The following is a 15359-nucleotide window of genomic DNA, read 5'->3' on the forward strand; positions in this document are numbered from 1 at the left end:
CCCGGGACAGGGCGGCAAGCCGCGGCCGTCGGAGGCTCTCGCTGACCCCGGGCCGGAGCTGTCCGAGTTACCCGGGCTCCGGCCGGCCTCGGGGCCCCCGAGGCAGCACGCCGGGGCGGGCGGGCGGGCGGCCGCTGCCGGCCCGGGCTTCCCCGGGCGGGGCGGGCGGAGGGCGGCGGCCGGCGCCGCGCCCCTCCGGCCTGCTGCTCTGGGCGGCGGCGGGCGCCGAGCGCCCTCTCCGGGCGGGGCAGGGCCGGGGCGGGCAGGGCGCCGTCGCCGGCCGGGGCAGGAGGCCGCGGCGCCGCCGGAGGTGGGGTCCCAGCGCTGCCCCTGCCCCGGCGCCGCCTCCTCCGCCCCAGCCCGGTCCCGCCGGCCCCCTCCGCTCCCTCCCCGGCCGGCTCCGGCTGGGGCTCGGCGGCTGCCATTGGCTTAGCGGCCCCATCCGGGCACTCGGCGCAGCGCTGTTCCTCAGCCCGATCGTCCCAATATGGCGGAGGTGAGCGGGGAAAGCGGGCTGGGGCGCCGGGGTTCGGCCGGCTCCGCGCGGGTCCCCGCCGCCGGCGGGCCCCCCGCGCCCGCCTCGACATCCCCGTAAGGCGCCTCCGGGGCGGCCCGGCGGCGCGGGGCGGGGGAGGGGGGAGCCGGCGGGGCGGGGGGCGGGGGGGGGGGCGGCCGGCGGAGCCGCCGGCGCCGGGGCAGCGGGGAGCCTGCGCGACTAGGCCGCACGGCGGGCGCCGCGCAGCGCGGGTGCCGGGTTCGCAGCCCGCGGGCGGCCGGCAGGCCGCGGCCGGGCGCGGAGGGGGGCGCGGCCGCCGCGCCGGGCCGCCGGGGGGCGCGGGCCGGGCCGGGCCGGCGGCGATGGAGGAGCGCCGGGCGGGAGGGAGGAGGAGCGAGCCCCGGGCTGGGAGCGGGGGTAAGAGGCGGCGGCCGGTCCGGCTGCCTCCGCCGCTGCCGCCCCCTGTCATGTCCCGCCCGACCGGGGCCGGAGGCAGCGGGAGCACCGGCCGGGCCGGGCGCGGCTCCTGGCCGGGGGGAGCGGGGGGGGCTTCTGCCAGCGGAGGAGGAGGAGGAGGGCAGGAGAGCGGCAGGCCGGGAGCGAGCGAGCGGGCGAGGGAGGGAGGGAGGGATGGGAGAGGGTGAAGGGGATGGAGGGGCTGGCAGGGCGGGACGCAGGGGCCGAGGCCGGCGGGGAGCGGCGGGGGAAGGGCGCAGCTCCGGGGGCGGAGGGGGGAGAGCATGAAATGAAGACCTCTGCCTGCTGCCGGGTCGGAGGGAACCCGCTCTCACCTCGCTTTCTCTCCTCCCCGCAGGCTTCCTTTGGGAGTTCGAGCCCAGGTTCGTCCTCGCCCACCTCCAGCGCCCGGCCTGCCGCCAGCCCGCCATTCTCTCCCTTATGCTCCTTCCCAAATTTATCCCCTCGTAGCTTTCCTAACGATTCATGTGCACGCAGTGAACCGCCTGCCAGATTTTTAAGAGAAGGAGATGTGCGCTGTGGAGTCCTTCCCTTAACTCTGGTTGCAGTTAGTAATTGGCTGCTGGGAACCCAAAATGAAAACAAAGTTTTGTAGCGCTTTTAAAAGTCAGTATCTCAGTAAAGCCATGTAGCCCAGAGGGAGACTGCTGCTCTTGTTGCTGATAACTACAGGCTTGTGTAAATTTTTAACTTCTTGGTAGAAGAGAAAATGCTTAAAATCGTAATGCTAAGTAATGTGTAAGGCTTTAACTGCTGTTAAGGTTCTTTGGAATACTTTACGCAAGCAAGCGTAGTTGACATCAGCAGGGCTACTCTTGAAGAAGTATTTGGGAATTCGCTTGTGTGTAACTGCCTTCTGCATTGGCTGTTTGTCTTCTTTTTTAACTACTCTCACAAAATTTATTGAGCTAGTATTCTTGAATGTGGTTTTAAATATTTTAAATGGGATATTGAGCATTCAGAGCTACTAAAGAAGTAGGACTTTTTCATCTAAAGTCTGTGAGTGGAATAGAACTTCCATTTGAGTTACTCAAACATAAGGTGGGTTAGAACAGCGATGAGAAGCAGTAATCTTGAGCACACATATATATAAATATATATTAGATTAAGGCAGTTGACACTTCTTTAAAACTGGATCAGGGTGTGATGGCCAAGAGCAGGAAAATTCAACACGTAATGTCATTCTTGTAATTGGATTAGCGTTATCAGCTATACTGAAAGTTCTGTGAGACCATAATATGAATAACGTGAATAAAAAGCATTTTTGGCCTGAGTGTTTCTCTACAGTATGATATTATGAACTTTCACAGTATTGTCTCAAGTGAGTTAAAAAGACAAAGTTCACTTACATTGCCTGCATATAAGGAGTGAGTATTTAGCATAATTGCTGAAAAATTAGTTTGATGTCTTAAGACTCTGAAGTCTTAGTACATACAACGGTCTCTTTCAAGGCTGGAAGCAGTGCAAAGAGGGGTACGGCTTTATTTTTTTGAGAAGGATTGAAAATTTGTAGCTATTCCCTTCAAAACTTCTGAAGAAGTTCTTACATGGAAATAATTCTTAATAAGCTTTTTCTTTGCTGCTTGTAAGCCAAGGATTGCAACACAGCACTAGTATGTAAAAACTAGAAGGGGAAGCCAGAAGTGAAAGAAAATAGCCTAATCTGTTCATTTTCTCCATCCTGAAAGCCATAAGAAAGTGAACATTAAAGAACAAAATGACCCTGTAATTCAGTGATTTCTAGTGTAGAACACTGACTTTGCAGTGCAGAATATTCACATCTTTAAAGCCTGTTGGATCTAATGATAACCTTTCTAAGAGTTGGCAAAATGAACTTAATAACAAAAACAATTATAGTACTTTTTTGATGACTTATGAGTATCCTTGAGCAATGAAAAAGTGTCTGTTGGACCACAGAGCTGTCACAATGGCTTGTTAATTATTGTAATCCATTAGAAGCATTTTGGTTTTTCTGGTATATTTTCTTCAATATTTCTTGAAACTCTGTTATGTTTATTCTTTCTTCATAGATTAAGTGCTAAGAATTAAATTAGTCTTAATAAAAGATCCATCTGTGAGGCTAAACTAATTTGAGGCAAGTCTCGCTGTTTATTTTGCTGTTGGAAAGCTGATTCATAATCTAAGTTAGCTGTTTATCAGTGAAAAACTATGCTTGCTACCATATAAATCACATAAATAGAATCAGAGTCTATAAATCACAGTCTTGCAGCATCTGAAATCTTGTGACATGTGTGCTTTGTACCTTAGTGATGACTTCAAATATGTTTTGCACAATCTTTCATTCAGTAAAATACTAATTTGGGATTGTCCTTTCTGAAACTTTTTTTTAGTAGTTTAGGTACTTCTAGCAATAACTCTGTACTGAAGAGACAAAACTGCACCTACTACTTATAAATATGAAAAGGGAAAGCCAGCTGAAACAGCTGAATTTGTCAAGTAGTTAGGAATTTGTTCCAGTTATTCCACTGAGGGTTCTGACCCTGTATGTAAAAGAATTCATGCAACCATATTTTTTTCTGTGATGTAATTTCATATGTTGGTATAGAAAAAAAATTACTCAAATTAGTTTTTTTTTATAGTTGGCTCTTTATCGTCTGAGGATCATGACTTTGACCCATCTGCTGAAATGCTGGTACATGATTATGATGATGAGCGAACTCTCGAAGAAGAGGAGATGATGGAAGAAAGCAAAAATTTCAGTTCTGAAATTGAAGATTTAGAAAAGGTAAGAGTGACTCATGCTCTCATAAATGTCCATACATGTTGTAACTTTTCTAGTGAAAAGAACACTCAACCTGTTCTTCAGTTTGCGTTGTATAATGCTGTTTCCTGCAACATGCCTCTGCAGCTTGTTTAAAAAAAGAAAAGAAAATTATGTTTAGTTAGTGTATAGCAGTGCGTCCTCACCAAATGCCTGAACTTCTCTTCTGAAAGATATCAGTGTTATGTTAAGTTCATATTTTTCATTTAGTAGTCCTTTCACTTTGATAGAGAAATCACTGAAGCAGGTTTTAGAGTCCTACCATCTAATATCTTTTATGACTTCTAAGTTTTGTAAGTTGGATATAAGTTGAAGCTGTACACTTTGCATACTATTAAGTGACAGCTAGCTGTATTTTATTCTGTTGGTTAGGTTTTGCTTTTCAATATGCAAACAAACAGTCCTGTTTTAGGCATGATGGATCACATTCATTTTCTATGTATATGGTAGTTCTATGTCTTAGTTTCATCAGTTTGGCATTCGGTAGGTATACACAATGACCAGCACGCTCCTTGGCTTTTCCTATTCCATTTTACGCTCTTTAATTACATGGTTTTTCCTATTTACACCTCTTGTTCATCTGTGGCAGTGCATCATTTTAAATGCTTGCTGAATGATGAACACCCACAAATTGATGTTGCTTTCATTACTGTTGGGTGACCCACTTACACCACTCAGCATAACTGCAGATTTTGGTCAACAGAGTTCCAGGAAAGTGTAATTTTTAGCATCAAATATGAGGCTGTGTTTTTGTAGTCTGTGTGAGAACAAATTTTCTAAATGTGGAGTTAACAGTGTTTATACTCCTGATTTATTTATTTTTTTTTGTCCTGCTACCTTTACAATTACATTTTTGCTGATTATGAACTTGCAATTATAATAGCAAAGCACCTCGCCATGTCTGGTGGTTAAAATGGAGTTACTCCACAAAATTATCTTATTGCTTCTGTAATAGAAGGTAGAAGAATTGAGAGCCGCTCATCTTAAACACTTTATTACTTTAGGTCCTGATCATCAAAGACTTGGATGTGAGTTTACATTTACCCATTGTGAAAAGTCTTTGCAGGACTAAGACCTTAGCTGACTAAAGAAAACAAATAATTTAATCAGTGTATGAGTTGAACAAGAAATTTTTAAAGGTAATATAACTTTTAAGGGTATAAATATTAGAAAATATTTTTTATATTTTGATGGCTTGAATCCGGTAACTAAAAAAATCTCCACTGTTTATTGTTTTATTAATTGAATTAGGATGCAGATATGATTATACTGAAATCAATCACTTGATCAAAAGCTGGTGGGGAAAAAACAAGTTAGAAATCAAGCCTTTCTCTTGATTTTTTTCTTTCTGTATCATTAGCTGTCTTTCTCCTATTATCTTCTCAACAGTCATTGTAAAATATATTGTGCAGGAGATTGAAAGGAGGGCTTAAAAGTTGTTATATGCGTTTACTTCTGTGGGGTTTTGCACACTTGCCGGTGTAACTGTAGGACTAAAGTCTTCAAGTTTTTCTGCATTTCTCTCTTGTAGGAGGCTTGTTAGTGTTTCTAGGATATCTTCTGTCTTGAAAAAGTATAGGCAAATCATGCTCTACAGTATGAATCAGATAAGGAGCAAATTTTTAATACTTTTTAGTTTCATCCAGTAAACAATTTTCTACAATTGCTTGATGGGACTTCGCTATATGCCAAGAGACATGGTTATGAATTATTTCAGTCCTGTGCCTGAATCAAGATTCCTGCTTTCAATTAAGTTTTTATTTGTTTGTTTTTTACTTTTGTTCTTCAAAATATGTCTTATCCTTTTAGGCCTGAATTGTTTACAAGTATTTGGCAACATGTTGAAATGTTTGTAAATCCTCTTGTGTTAGGAAGGAAACATGCCATTGGAAGATTTACTGGCATTCTATGGCTATGAACCCACGATTCCAGTTATGGCGGGTTCCAGTGCTGATAGCTCTCCAAGTGAACTTGCAGATGAACTTCCAGATATGACTCTAGATAAAGTAAGTCAGAACCATTTTCCCCTGTATTATGGTTTAAATGCAGAAATCCAGGTGACCTTAAATTATATTTCACTATCTCTTAATGTTACAAAATATGTATCTTTGTTAACTTCCATATACAATATACTCTGAATTCATTCTTTTTCAGCAATATTGAGGATCTGATTCTAATTATAATTATCACTCTTACAAATGCATAGCAACTTCAGTGGCACTATATTACTACAAATGAGAAATGAATAAGTTAACAGTTCTTCTAAAACACATTCTAAAACACATATTGAACTTTCAATAGATGGTGTGTTTTTTTTTAATAGAAGTGGGATTTTTTGATAGTGTATGCAATGTCCAGAAGTAATAATTCTGACTTCCAACACACATGTCAAGTATCAAAACGTCTGTGGAAAACTTGAAAATGCACTCCTGAATGCCTTGGAATGTTGCTTTCAAATGCATATAATTTGGAAAGATCTCAACTTTGAGGAGTGAGAGAGAGATTGTTTTATGTGCAGTGACTACATGTGTTGCATTCCTGATGTAAAAACCTAAAACTTCAGGTTTTGTGATTTGCAAGCTTACTTTGAATGCTGAGATTTTAGTCTGATTTTTGGCTGTAAAGCATATGCAGCTTGCAATTTGGATTATAAAGTACATAGGTATAAGTATATGTCCTTTTTTTTTTTTTTTTTTTTTTTTTTTACTTTCTGTGAGTATGATGTAATGGTACAGTCCACAGAAAGTAGGATATAATGATGGCTCTGCACATCTGATTCTTATTAGGATTCACGATTGTGTTGAGGCTACAAAAATGTAGTCGGCTTGTTGTCTAATACAGTTCTTTCCCTTCCTAACCTCTCTACAGAGGGGTTCAAACATGTCTGCTAGTGGAGGAAGTATGCTTTTTCTTTTGTAACATCTTTTTCTTTAACCTACAGAAATGTCAGTTTTTTTGTATTTTGAGAAGATAACAGGTTGTCTATTGTCTGTAACTGTCCTCTCAGCAGAAGTCTACAAAAATGCCTGGCTGGGTCCGTGTCCCGTCCCCCCCCCCCGTCCCCCCCCCCCCCCGCCAGAGTTTAAGGGGTAGCAGCCTTTTAAAACTTCAGTATACCTGTGATGCAAAGAATGACAGAATTCTACAGATTTGAGGAAGCTTCCACTGCCATTTTTCATGAGAAGCAGCTGGAGGAACATCTGAGATTGATGCTTGCAGAAGTTACTTCTTGTGCATTTGTTTTAATAGAAGACAAAGGGGAAATGAACCCCTGTATTCAACTCTGAAATGAATTGTTATATTTGTTCTCAGATTGAGGAGAAGCAAACTAGCTTTTTAATTAAGGGAGTATGGTCTGCTAAATTTACTTATGGTAAAATAATTCTTTTTAATTAATGAGACTTACAATTTGCTGAATCTAAATGCTCACCAGTCTATACTTAATAGTCAGTCTGATGTTTTACGTTTTTTATTTTAATGATACAGGAGGAAATAGCTAAAGACCTCTTGTCGGGTGATGATGAAGAAACACAGTCCTCTGCTGATGACTTGACACCATCAGTTACTTCACATGAGGCTACTGACTTCTTTCCTCGGCCATTAAGATGTAGGAAACCTAATTTTTTAATAGTACTGAAAAACTCTTAGCATTATATGTAGCTTCCTAACTTAAAATATCAAAACTGGTAGTGCTGACTTTACTGGGAATTGAGAAACAGTGCTTTGCAGGATGTTGTACATGAATGTTGTCTTTGGTTGGTATTACTGATTACCTGAAAGACTTGTATTTGGTACTGTTCTCAAAGCACAAGTAAAATTAATTTCTCTACAAATACAATAACTTCATAATTAATAGTTAATGTGGTATTGAGGAACACCCTTAATTAATTTTCAATATTTTAGTGAATTACATGAATATGTAACCCATTCTTCTAAATTAGTGTTTCTCTACTAAAATTTTTGCTGCTGCTTTTAAGCCAGTGACTTCTCCGTGCAGCCTGTGGATGTGAACTGGGACGCGGTTTCTTTGTGATTATTTCCCTTCACACATTCAACTTCATGGGGTGAGCCAAAGTGGTTTTATATGGGATGGGGCCTATAAACCCATGACCACCAAAATTTCACTACCCATGGAGCTATTACGGGAAAGATCTGAGAACCAGTGGTTCAGTTATCCAACCTGGACGAGATATTCCTCATTGCCTGTTGCAGCTTATTTGTTCACTGGTGTACTAGAGTTAGAGCAATGTGGAGGATTTTTATCACAGTTTTGATTTGGCAAGTATTTTAAGCTATTCCTGGGGGATTTCATTCCTCTAGAGCAGGGGGATGATAAAGGGGGTGTGCTGCCTCAGTCATCAGCAATTGTAGCCTTTTGCATGCTGCTGATTGTGTAATAAATAGAAGACATTTGTACTGAAAGAGAGATACAAAAACCTTAAAAATTATAACACCCTTTTTTCAGTTAAGCAAACCACAAACTTGCTGGCACTTAAACATTGCTTGTGAACTGTTAATGAATATGACACTGAAAGTGTGGCAGCTTTATAGAAAAAATAATTAGCCCCTCATCTTATTGAGGATTAAGAAACAGTGATCTTAGTTTTCAGCTCTCATGGTTTTCTATCAGAATGTTACTTTGTCTATTAGAACTTTTGGCTGGATATTTTAAAATCGAATAACCACCATTTCAGGGAGGCAGATGTTAGTTCTCTGTGCTGTCGGCAGTTTCACCTTTTTTTCTGATCTCTGTCAATTTCTCAGATACTAAGATAACATTAACTTTTAAGATAAACGTGTCTAATACATAACATAGGCTATTTTAAATTTGCTTTAATTGGAAAAAATAATTGCCTATGATTATCCAGGCATATTGTTACTTCATGCATTTAGGTTAGCTTCTTGCATTCTACTAATAACAAGAAAAAGAGATAGACTGGTGATTGTAGTAGTGATTACAGAAGAGCAGCTTCAGTCCATAGAGTCTTGGATATTGTCTCTGATGTTGACGATTCTGTTTAGTTGTGGTGAAGCTGAAATTGCAACCCTATTTATAAGCATATTTTTTCTGAAGTTTGAGAATACAAAATAGCTTTAATCATATCAGAACTGTGGATTCCATTCTGCCAGAGATTATACAGCTATAAAAACAGAATTACTTCAGAATCCAGTACCACAGTGTTGGAGATTCTAAAATACGAGTTCTTGTGTGGAGTACTGTATTTGAATTGCTTGGTGTGCTCTGCTGTATTTCTTCCTAATTAAAAAAAAAAAAGGAATAAGCAGTCTTTTGCTGTATTTTGCTTATTCCATTTTGTGTATCTCTCCTGTATCTTTACTTCATGCTGAGGCAGCCCTGTTTAAAGGAATTGTTTGAATGCCCGTTAAAACTTCTGATGAAAGGTTTTAGTAGGTAATAAAGACATGCCTTCAACTTTACTTTCTTTGTGATTAACCTGAGGCTAAGTCATAGCCCTGGAAGTTTTCTGGTTTTCTCATACCTTTTCTGTAAGGTATAAGCCTTTTTTGAGAAAATTGATGAAGAATCATGATCTCATTTCCTTTTGACTGTTAGAAATACGGTAGATTGTTTCAGGTGAGGTGATGATAAATGTTTCCTTTCTGCAGTATACAAGTACCAGTGCCTTCTGACTTCATGTTAGTTTGATAGAAATGTAGATTAACAGGCTTCTGACAGAAATGTAGATCAACAGATTCATTTTAAGTGTCTCCCAGAATAAAAGCAAGGTGCCCCTTTCAAAAGTAAATATTATCTTGTAGTTCTGTGTTTGAACTGAAAATTCTTCCTAGCTAAAACCAAACTTCTTTGTGTCTGAAGCAAACACTACATGTGATGGAGATAAGGAATCAGATGGTGAAGATCTAGAGGCAGACAATGGTAATTCATCTGAAGATTTGAGAAAGGTAATGATTGTGTCTTTTCTTATTGTTAAGAAAAATGCGTTAAGATTTATAGTACATATCTAAAATAGTACCTTAATTCTGGAATTCTCTGCCAAATGCCAGGTTAATGGCATTTTTAATGCTTCCATTCGACAAAATATTAAGTTAATACCTTTCTTTTTTCATTTTTGTTACATCTTCAGGAAATAATGGTTGGTTCACAGTACCAGGCTGAAATTCCACCTTACCTTGGCAGATACAGTGATGATGAAAAGGGTAGGTTCTTCTGACTGTTTTACTTTTTATTTTGTTTATACATAGCAGTTGATGGAAAAATGTTATTTAAATTTATAAGGTAAATTCAATGGCTTACTTAAAGTTTCAGAGACCTTAAAAAAAGGGGGGGGGGGGGGCACTATAAAACTGAAGGAGGTTGAAGATGAGTGTCAGCAGTGCTTGGAGAGGTTGGACCTGGCTATAGGGGTGAAGGATTCTGTGAAAGCTCTTATGTACTCCCTGAAGAGCTTGTGATGTCATCTGCAAATACAAACCCCTGTTTGCCACCAAGCTGGGAGGGAGTGTTGATCTGCTCAGGGGTAGGAAGGCTCTACAGAGGGATCTGGACAGGCTGAATTGATGGGCTGAGGTCAATTCTATGAGGCTCAGCAAGGCAAAGTGCTGGGTCCTGCCCTTGAGTCACAACAACCCCATGCAGTGCTACAGGCTTGGCGCAGAGTGGCTGAAAAGCTGCCCAGCAGAAAAGGACCTGGGGGTGCTGGTCGACAGCCGGCTGAATATGAGCCAGCAGTGTGCCCAGGTGGCCAAGAAGGCCAACGGCATCCTGGTCTGTATCAGAAATAGTGTGGCCAGCAGGAGCAGGGAGGTGATCATTCCCCTGTACTGGGCACTGGTGAGGCCGCACCTCGAGTCCTGTGTTCAGTTTTGGGCCCCTCACTACAGGAAAGACATGGAGGTGCTGGAGCACGTCCAGAGAAGGGCAGCCAAGCTGGTGAGGGGCCTGGAGCACAAGTCTTGTGAGGAGCAGCTGAGGGAACTGGGACTATTTAGCCTGGAGAAAAGGAGGCTGAGGGGAGACCTTATTGCTCTCTACAGCTACCTGAAAGGAGGTTGTAGTGAGGTGGGTGCTCGTCTCTTTTATCAAGTAACTAGTGATAGGGTGAGAAGAAATGGCCTCAAGTTGCACCAGGGGAGGTTTAGATTGGACATTAGGAAAAATTTCTTAACTGAAAGGGTTGTCGAGCATTGGAACAGGCTGCCCAGGGAAGCGGTGGAGTCACCATCCCTGGAGGTGTTCAAAAAGCGTGTAGACGTGGGGCTTCAGGACATGGTTCAGTGGGCATGGTGGTGTTGGATTGACAGTTGGACTCAATGGTCTTAAAGGTCTTTTCTAACCTAAACTATTCTGATTCTGTGATTCTATGATTTCTCCTATGTACTCCCAGCTACCAGAATTGTGTTAGAAGGGAGTTCTGTTCTTCTATAAACCTTACACTTGTAACATATCTATTTGAAAGTTTTCCATGTTCTTAAGCTGTAACAAAACTTTCAGAGGACATGTAATTTTATTCCTCACCTTAGCTTAATGTTGTTTCCCACAGTTTTATGAAAGATTTGAGAATCTTCCATCTATTCTACTGTAACAGCCTTGTGTGTTTGAATTGAATAACTGTCTCATTTTGTATCACCAAGACACTATGTGAAACATTACATGCAATGTTAATCACAACTGTGGATAAAATAAAGGATTTATAGTTTAATCTAGAATTGAAACGTGCACAGACTGACAAAGGTTCAGTCCAACTTTTGTGTATTTCCAATATATTGTCTTTCAAATAAGCTACTTAAGAGGTGCATGCATGATTTTAGTGTACTATGAAGGAGGAATATACATCCTGATTCCTTGTAAAGTATGCAACGTACAAGTTCTTAACAGCATTCAGTTGTTAGTGAACGGAAAAACAGATTACCACATTGAGACCTAAATTTCTTTTCTGTTAAGTTATCTTTGGCAAATTTTAGTTGAAAATGACCAATCAGCTACCTCCTCTTGTTTTTTTTTGTTGGTTTTTTTTGACATGTAATATTTGAAATATTAAAGTAATACCCTACACTTTTACTGTAACCTATAGTTTATTTTTTGAAAACAGCTGAACAAAACTGTGAATGGTTTTGCTAGTTAGTTTATGTGGAGATGATGAATACATATGCATAACTCGACTTGAATCATCTAGCTGTCAACAAGCTGCTCCTCTGTAAAGACTCTTCATCTCCAGAGTTCAGTCTCTTGTCTTCATGGAACCTGAATCTCTTCACCATGTCACACTACAGAGTCTGTCTCTTAACTGAGGCTTTTGGGCGAAAGTGAGCTGCAATTTAAAAGAGGCATGATGGTGCTTGATTTGATTACTTCTGTGTTCTTTGTCTTTGTGAAATAGCTCTTAATGTTACAGTCTTAAAAATGTCACACCTGGCATTAATGGATTTCTGTTTTAACAGTCTATGAAAATGAAGACCATTTACTTTGGAAACCTGATGTGATCTCAGAAAGTAAAGTTAAAGAATACCTTTTTGAAACCTCCTTAAGAACAGGAAATGAAAAAATGATTGGCAGAATTCCTGAAGGACTACATACACGGGACAATGAACAAGTATGTTTTATATCTTGTTCCATTTGGAACACGTTGCTTTGTAATTAACGTGTTCTCTTTCTCTGCCTTCTGTTATAAAGGCAGCAATACTCAATTTTCTTTCTTTTTTTTTTTTTTAAATTAGATGTTATTGGGGTCAGGATCTTATTTGTAATTTTAAGCACATGCTTAAAATTACGAGTATTTGAATGTTAGCAGTGTTGTGATCTGTGACGTTTCTGATTGCCATGCTGTTGACAAATCCAGCTTTTTTAATAATTGCATATAATGTTTTACACTTTCTTAATTAATCCTTGCCTTAACTTCTAGATGGTTTTGCTTTTGGTTGTTATTTTAAAATTTTCATCATCTATAAAGAAAAATTTTCTATGTTAGATATGCTAACTGAAAGGCTAGTTTTAGAGGTCTAGATTGGATATTTGCAAACATTGACTCTTTTAATAAAAAAGACTTTTTCTATTTTATAGGCACTGTATGAACTTCTTAAAAGTAGCCATAATGTTAAAGAAGCAATTGAGAGGTACTGCTCAAATGGAAAGGCGTCTCAGGGTAAGAGAGAATACCTGTTTTTTCAGAAATGTATGTTTGGAAAAAAAAAAAAAAAAAGTTGCGTAGAGAAACCTTGAGTAAGAATCAGGTTGATGAGCAGATCCCTTTCCATGATGTCTTTAGCACAGATTAGGTATAATCTGACTGTTGGCCAGTTGGAAATTCCTGCTAGAGAAGTTTGCAACTTGTATAGAGGTTGAGGATCAGTTTTTCACCTTCCTTTCATTCCTCCTTTACTGTTGTAACAATGGCACAGACTGAGGAGAGGGGTTGGGGGGAGCGGTGATTTTGCCTCCCGTGTGGCAGTTCTCACCCACATTACAGCATCTTTTTAAGATCATGATGAATTATAATCTCATGACATTTATACCAAAATCAGGACAACACAGCTGGCTATATAAATAAGCCCCACTCTCTTCCCCACTGTGCTAATGTTGTGCTATGCCAATCCTAAACTGGTTCTACTGTATAGTTCTATAGGTCTTCAGTAGAGCATGGAGAGCTTTGCTTGAGTTTACAGTGGAAAACAAGCTTCCATCTTGTTTATCCCTGACTTTATTACTCCCTTAAATGAAAGTCAGAGTTTATCATTTAGCAAAGACAGTCCTTTGTCCTGTATTTTAACATATGTGTTGCATAAAGCAGAAATGGAGTATGAGCCCTGGTATAAACTGATAGTCTGACAGATATTCCCTACTCAGAATTGGATTCAAAGGGAACTTGAGTGTTTACAAGTTAGGTGCTGTGAAAGCTAAGTATCTAAAGTAAAGCTGAAGCTGAAGGACTATCAGAGCAGTGCTTCAGAAGGCTCATGTACAGGAAGAGATTGCGTAGACCTAAACAATAAGAAAGTATCAGTTGCAGGGTTCTATCCTAAATCCCACACCTTTCTAGGATTTATGTTCCTGTTCCGGGGTTGAAAAATACGTCTGCCTGTTTGTAGTTCAGAGCCAAAAATTCTATCCTAAGGACTAGTACTGACACTCCCTGTCCTGCCCCACATCGGATGGGACTTATTATACCTTCATTAAAAATGATAAAGGATGATAACACTGTCAGTGCATGTCTCCTAGGGTAACCATTATGCTATGATCTTATCTACCCACTGAAGTTCACTGCTATCTCAAGATGAGAATTAAAAATCCACCACTCCCAAAATAATTTCTTAACTGTTGGACTTTACATGAGGATCTTTTCTCTTTAAAGCTTGAGAACTCTGTAGTAAGGAATGCAAAATCAGTGGGGTGAGAAAGAAAGAAAATGACTTTGCAGTGGCATGATTATCTCCTTCTGGGAGCAGAAAGGTCTTGGTTTCAGTGTCTGCTTCCAGAAATGTTTTGAAATATGTTTCCCCCCCCCCCCCGCCATTGGCTGTAAATATCAGCTGAACAGGAACTTTGGATCATCATTATGAATGTAAGAAGCCTGAAATATCCCTTCTTAATTGTATAGATCCAAACCGTAATCAAGATAGGAAAGCAACAATACTTGAGACAAAACTGACCTATTCAAATAGTTTGAGCTACTTTGTTTTAAAATTCTTACTCTTTTTTAATGATTTGTTGTTGTTATTGTTTGTAAAACTAAAATTCAGTTTTAGAAATTGCGGGTTTTATCTTAAAAAAACTCCCCAAACCCAAAAACAACAGAGAGAGATATTTGCAGTTCCACCTTATGAAATCTGAAAGGGTTATTCCTGGGATCTTTAGGAGCAGATGGTTGTTTGGTTTGTTCCGGATTCCCTTATAGCCTTTGTTTTTCAAAAGCCTGGATCAGACTAAGTGTAGTCCCAGTCAGTTGGCCCTGTATGGCTACCCGAGGTATGCCTAGAGCTAAGCCTTTCTTCCATGGTTCATTATGCTTTTTCTGGGGGTCCACTACCTCACCGGGAGGTTTATGAGTTTGAGGAAAGTGTCAGGGGTTCTGTGAAGTCTGTCTTACTTGCCAGATCTGTCTGCTGTCTGTGTTAGCTCAGGACAGCCCTGCTGGTGTTCGTTCACGCCACCCCATTTCTCAACTATGATTTACAATGCCACGCATCAAGTCTGCCCAGGTCGGGATGGGTCAGAGAAGGGTTTGGCTACCCTGACCTTCCTGAGCATTATGTTCTATGTTTTGTCTTATTTCATCTCTTTTTGCAATGAAGTACAATTTTAAAACAGCTGGGGCTCCTTTTACTAGTGGTTTCATGGCTTTGGGGTCTACAGGGGCAGAGACAGGGTAATCACCCCGTGCACCTCTGTTGTTAAGGCAGGCTGCTTTTGTAACGGCAGTAAAAAGTTCACTTAATGTTCTTACTGATATAGCAGTGGGCTCCCCTCTATCCTGAGGGTCTGTGCCTCCTGCCCAATATGCTACTCAACGGGTAATAGAGTGTGATTCAGTGTTAGGGGATGGTCTCTCGTTCAAGAGCACCCCTGGTCCCCAAAAGCCATCCTGATCTAACATAATACAGTCTCCTTGTTAAGGAGGCATGCCAGAG

The 15359-nt window shown here is 41.3% G+C and overlaps 1 protein-coding gene across 6 annotated transcripts in view; it reads left to right on the forward strand.

The window, feature by feature from the left end:
- The first annotated feature begins 339 nt into the window (after nucleotides 1-339).
- The window catches only part of MIER3 (MIER family member 3), a 32860-nt gene continuing 17840 nt past the window's right edge, over nucleotides 340-15359 (forward strand). For 3 of the 6 annotated variants that reach the window (XR_007505044.1, XR_007505043.1, XM_049794802.1), the window contains exons 1-9: nucleotides 341-496; nucleotides 1311-1335; nucleotides 3574-3719; nucleotides 5627-5761; nucleotides 7242-7362; nucleotides 9595-9680; nucleotides 9863-9935; nucleotides 12177-12328; nucleotides 12796-12877. Coding sequence is in view for 4 of the 6 variants with exons in the window: in XM_049794802.1 (XP_049650759.1) it covers nucleotides 488-496; nucleotides 1311-1335; nucleotides 3574-3719; nucleotides 5627-5761; nucleotides 7242-7362; nucleotides 9595-9680; nucleotides 9863-9935; nucleotides 12177-12328; nucleotides 12796-12877 (829 nt within the window). In the remaining 2 variants the exon portion in view is untranslated. Of the gene's footprint in view, nucleotides 497-1310; nucleotides 3477-3573; nucleotides 3720-5626; nucleotides 5762-7241; nucleotides 7363-9594; nucleotides 9681-9862; nucleotides 9936-12176; nucleotides 12329-12795; nucleotides 12878-15359 lie in introns of all 6 variants that reach the window. The other 3 variants (XM_049794804.1, XM_049794806.1, XM_049794805.1) reach the window with 3 other exon arrangements.

The sequence above is a fragment of the Accipiter gentilis genome, chromosome Z, assembly GCF_929443795.1.
Source record: "Accipiter gentilis chromosome Z, bAccGen1.1, whole genome shotgun sequence".
Classification (NCBI taxonomy): domain Eukaryota; kingdom Metazoa; phylum Chordata; class Aves; order Accipitriformes; family Accipitridae; genus Astur; species Astur gentilis.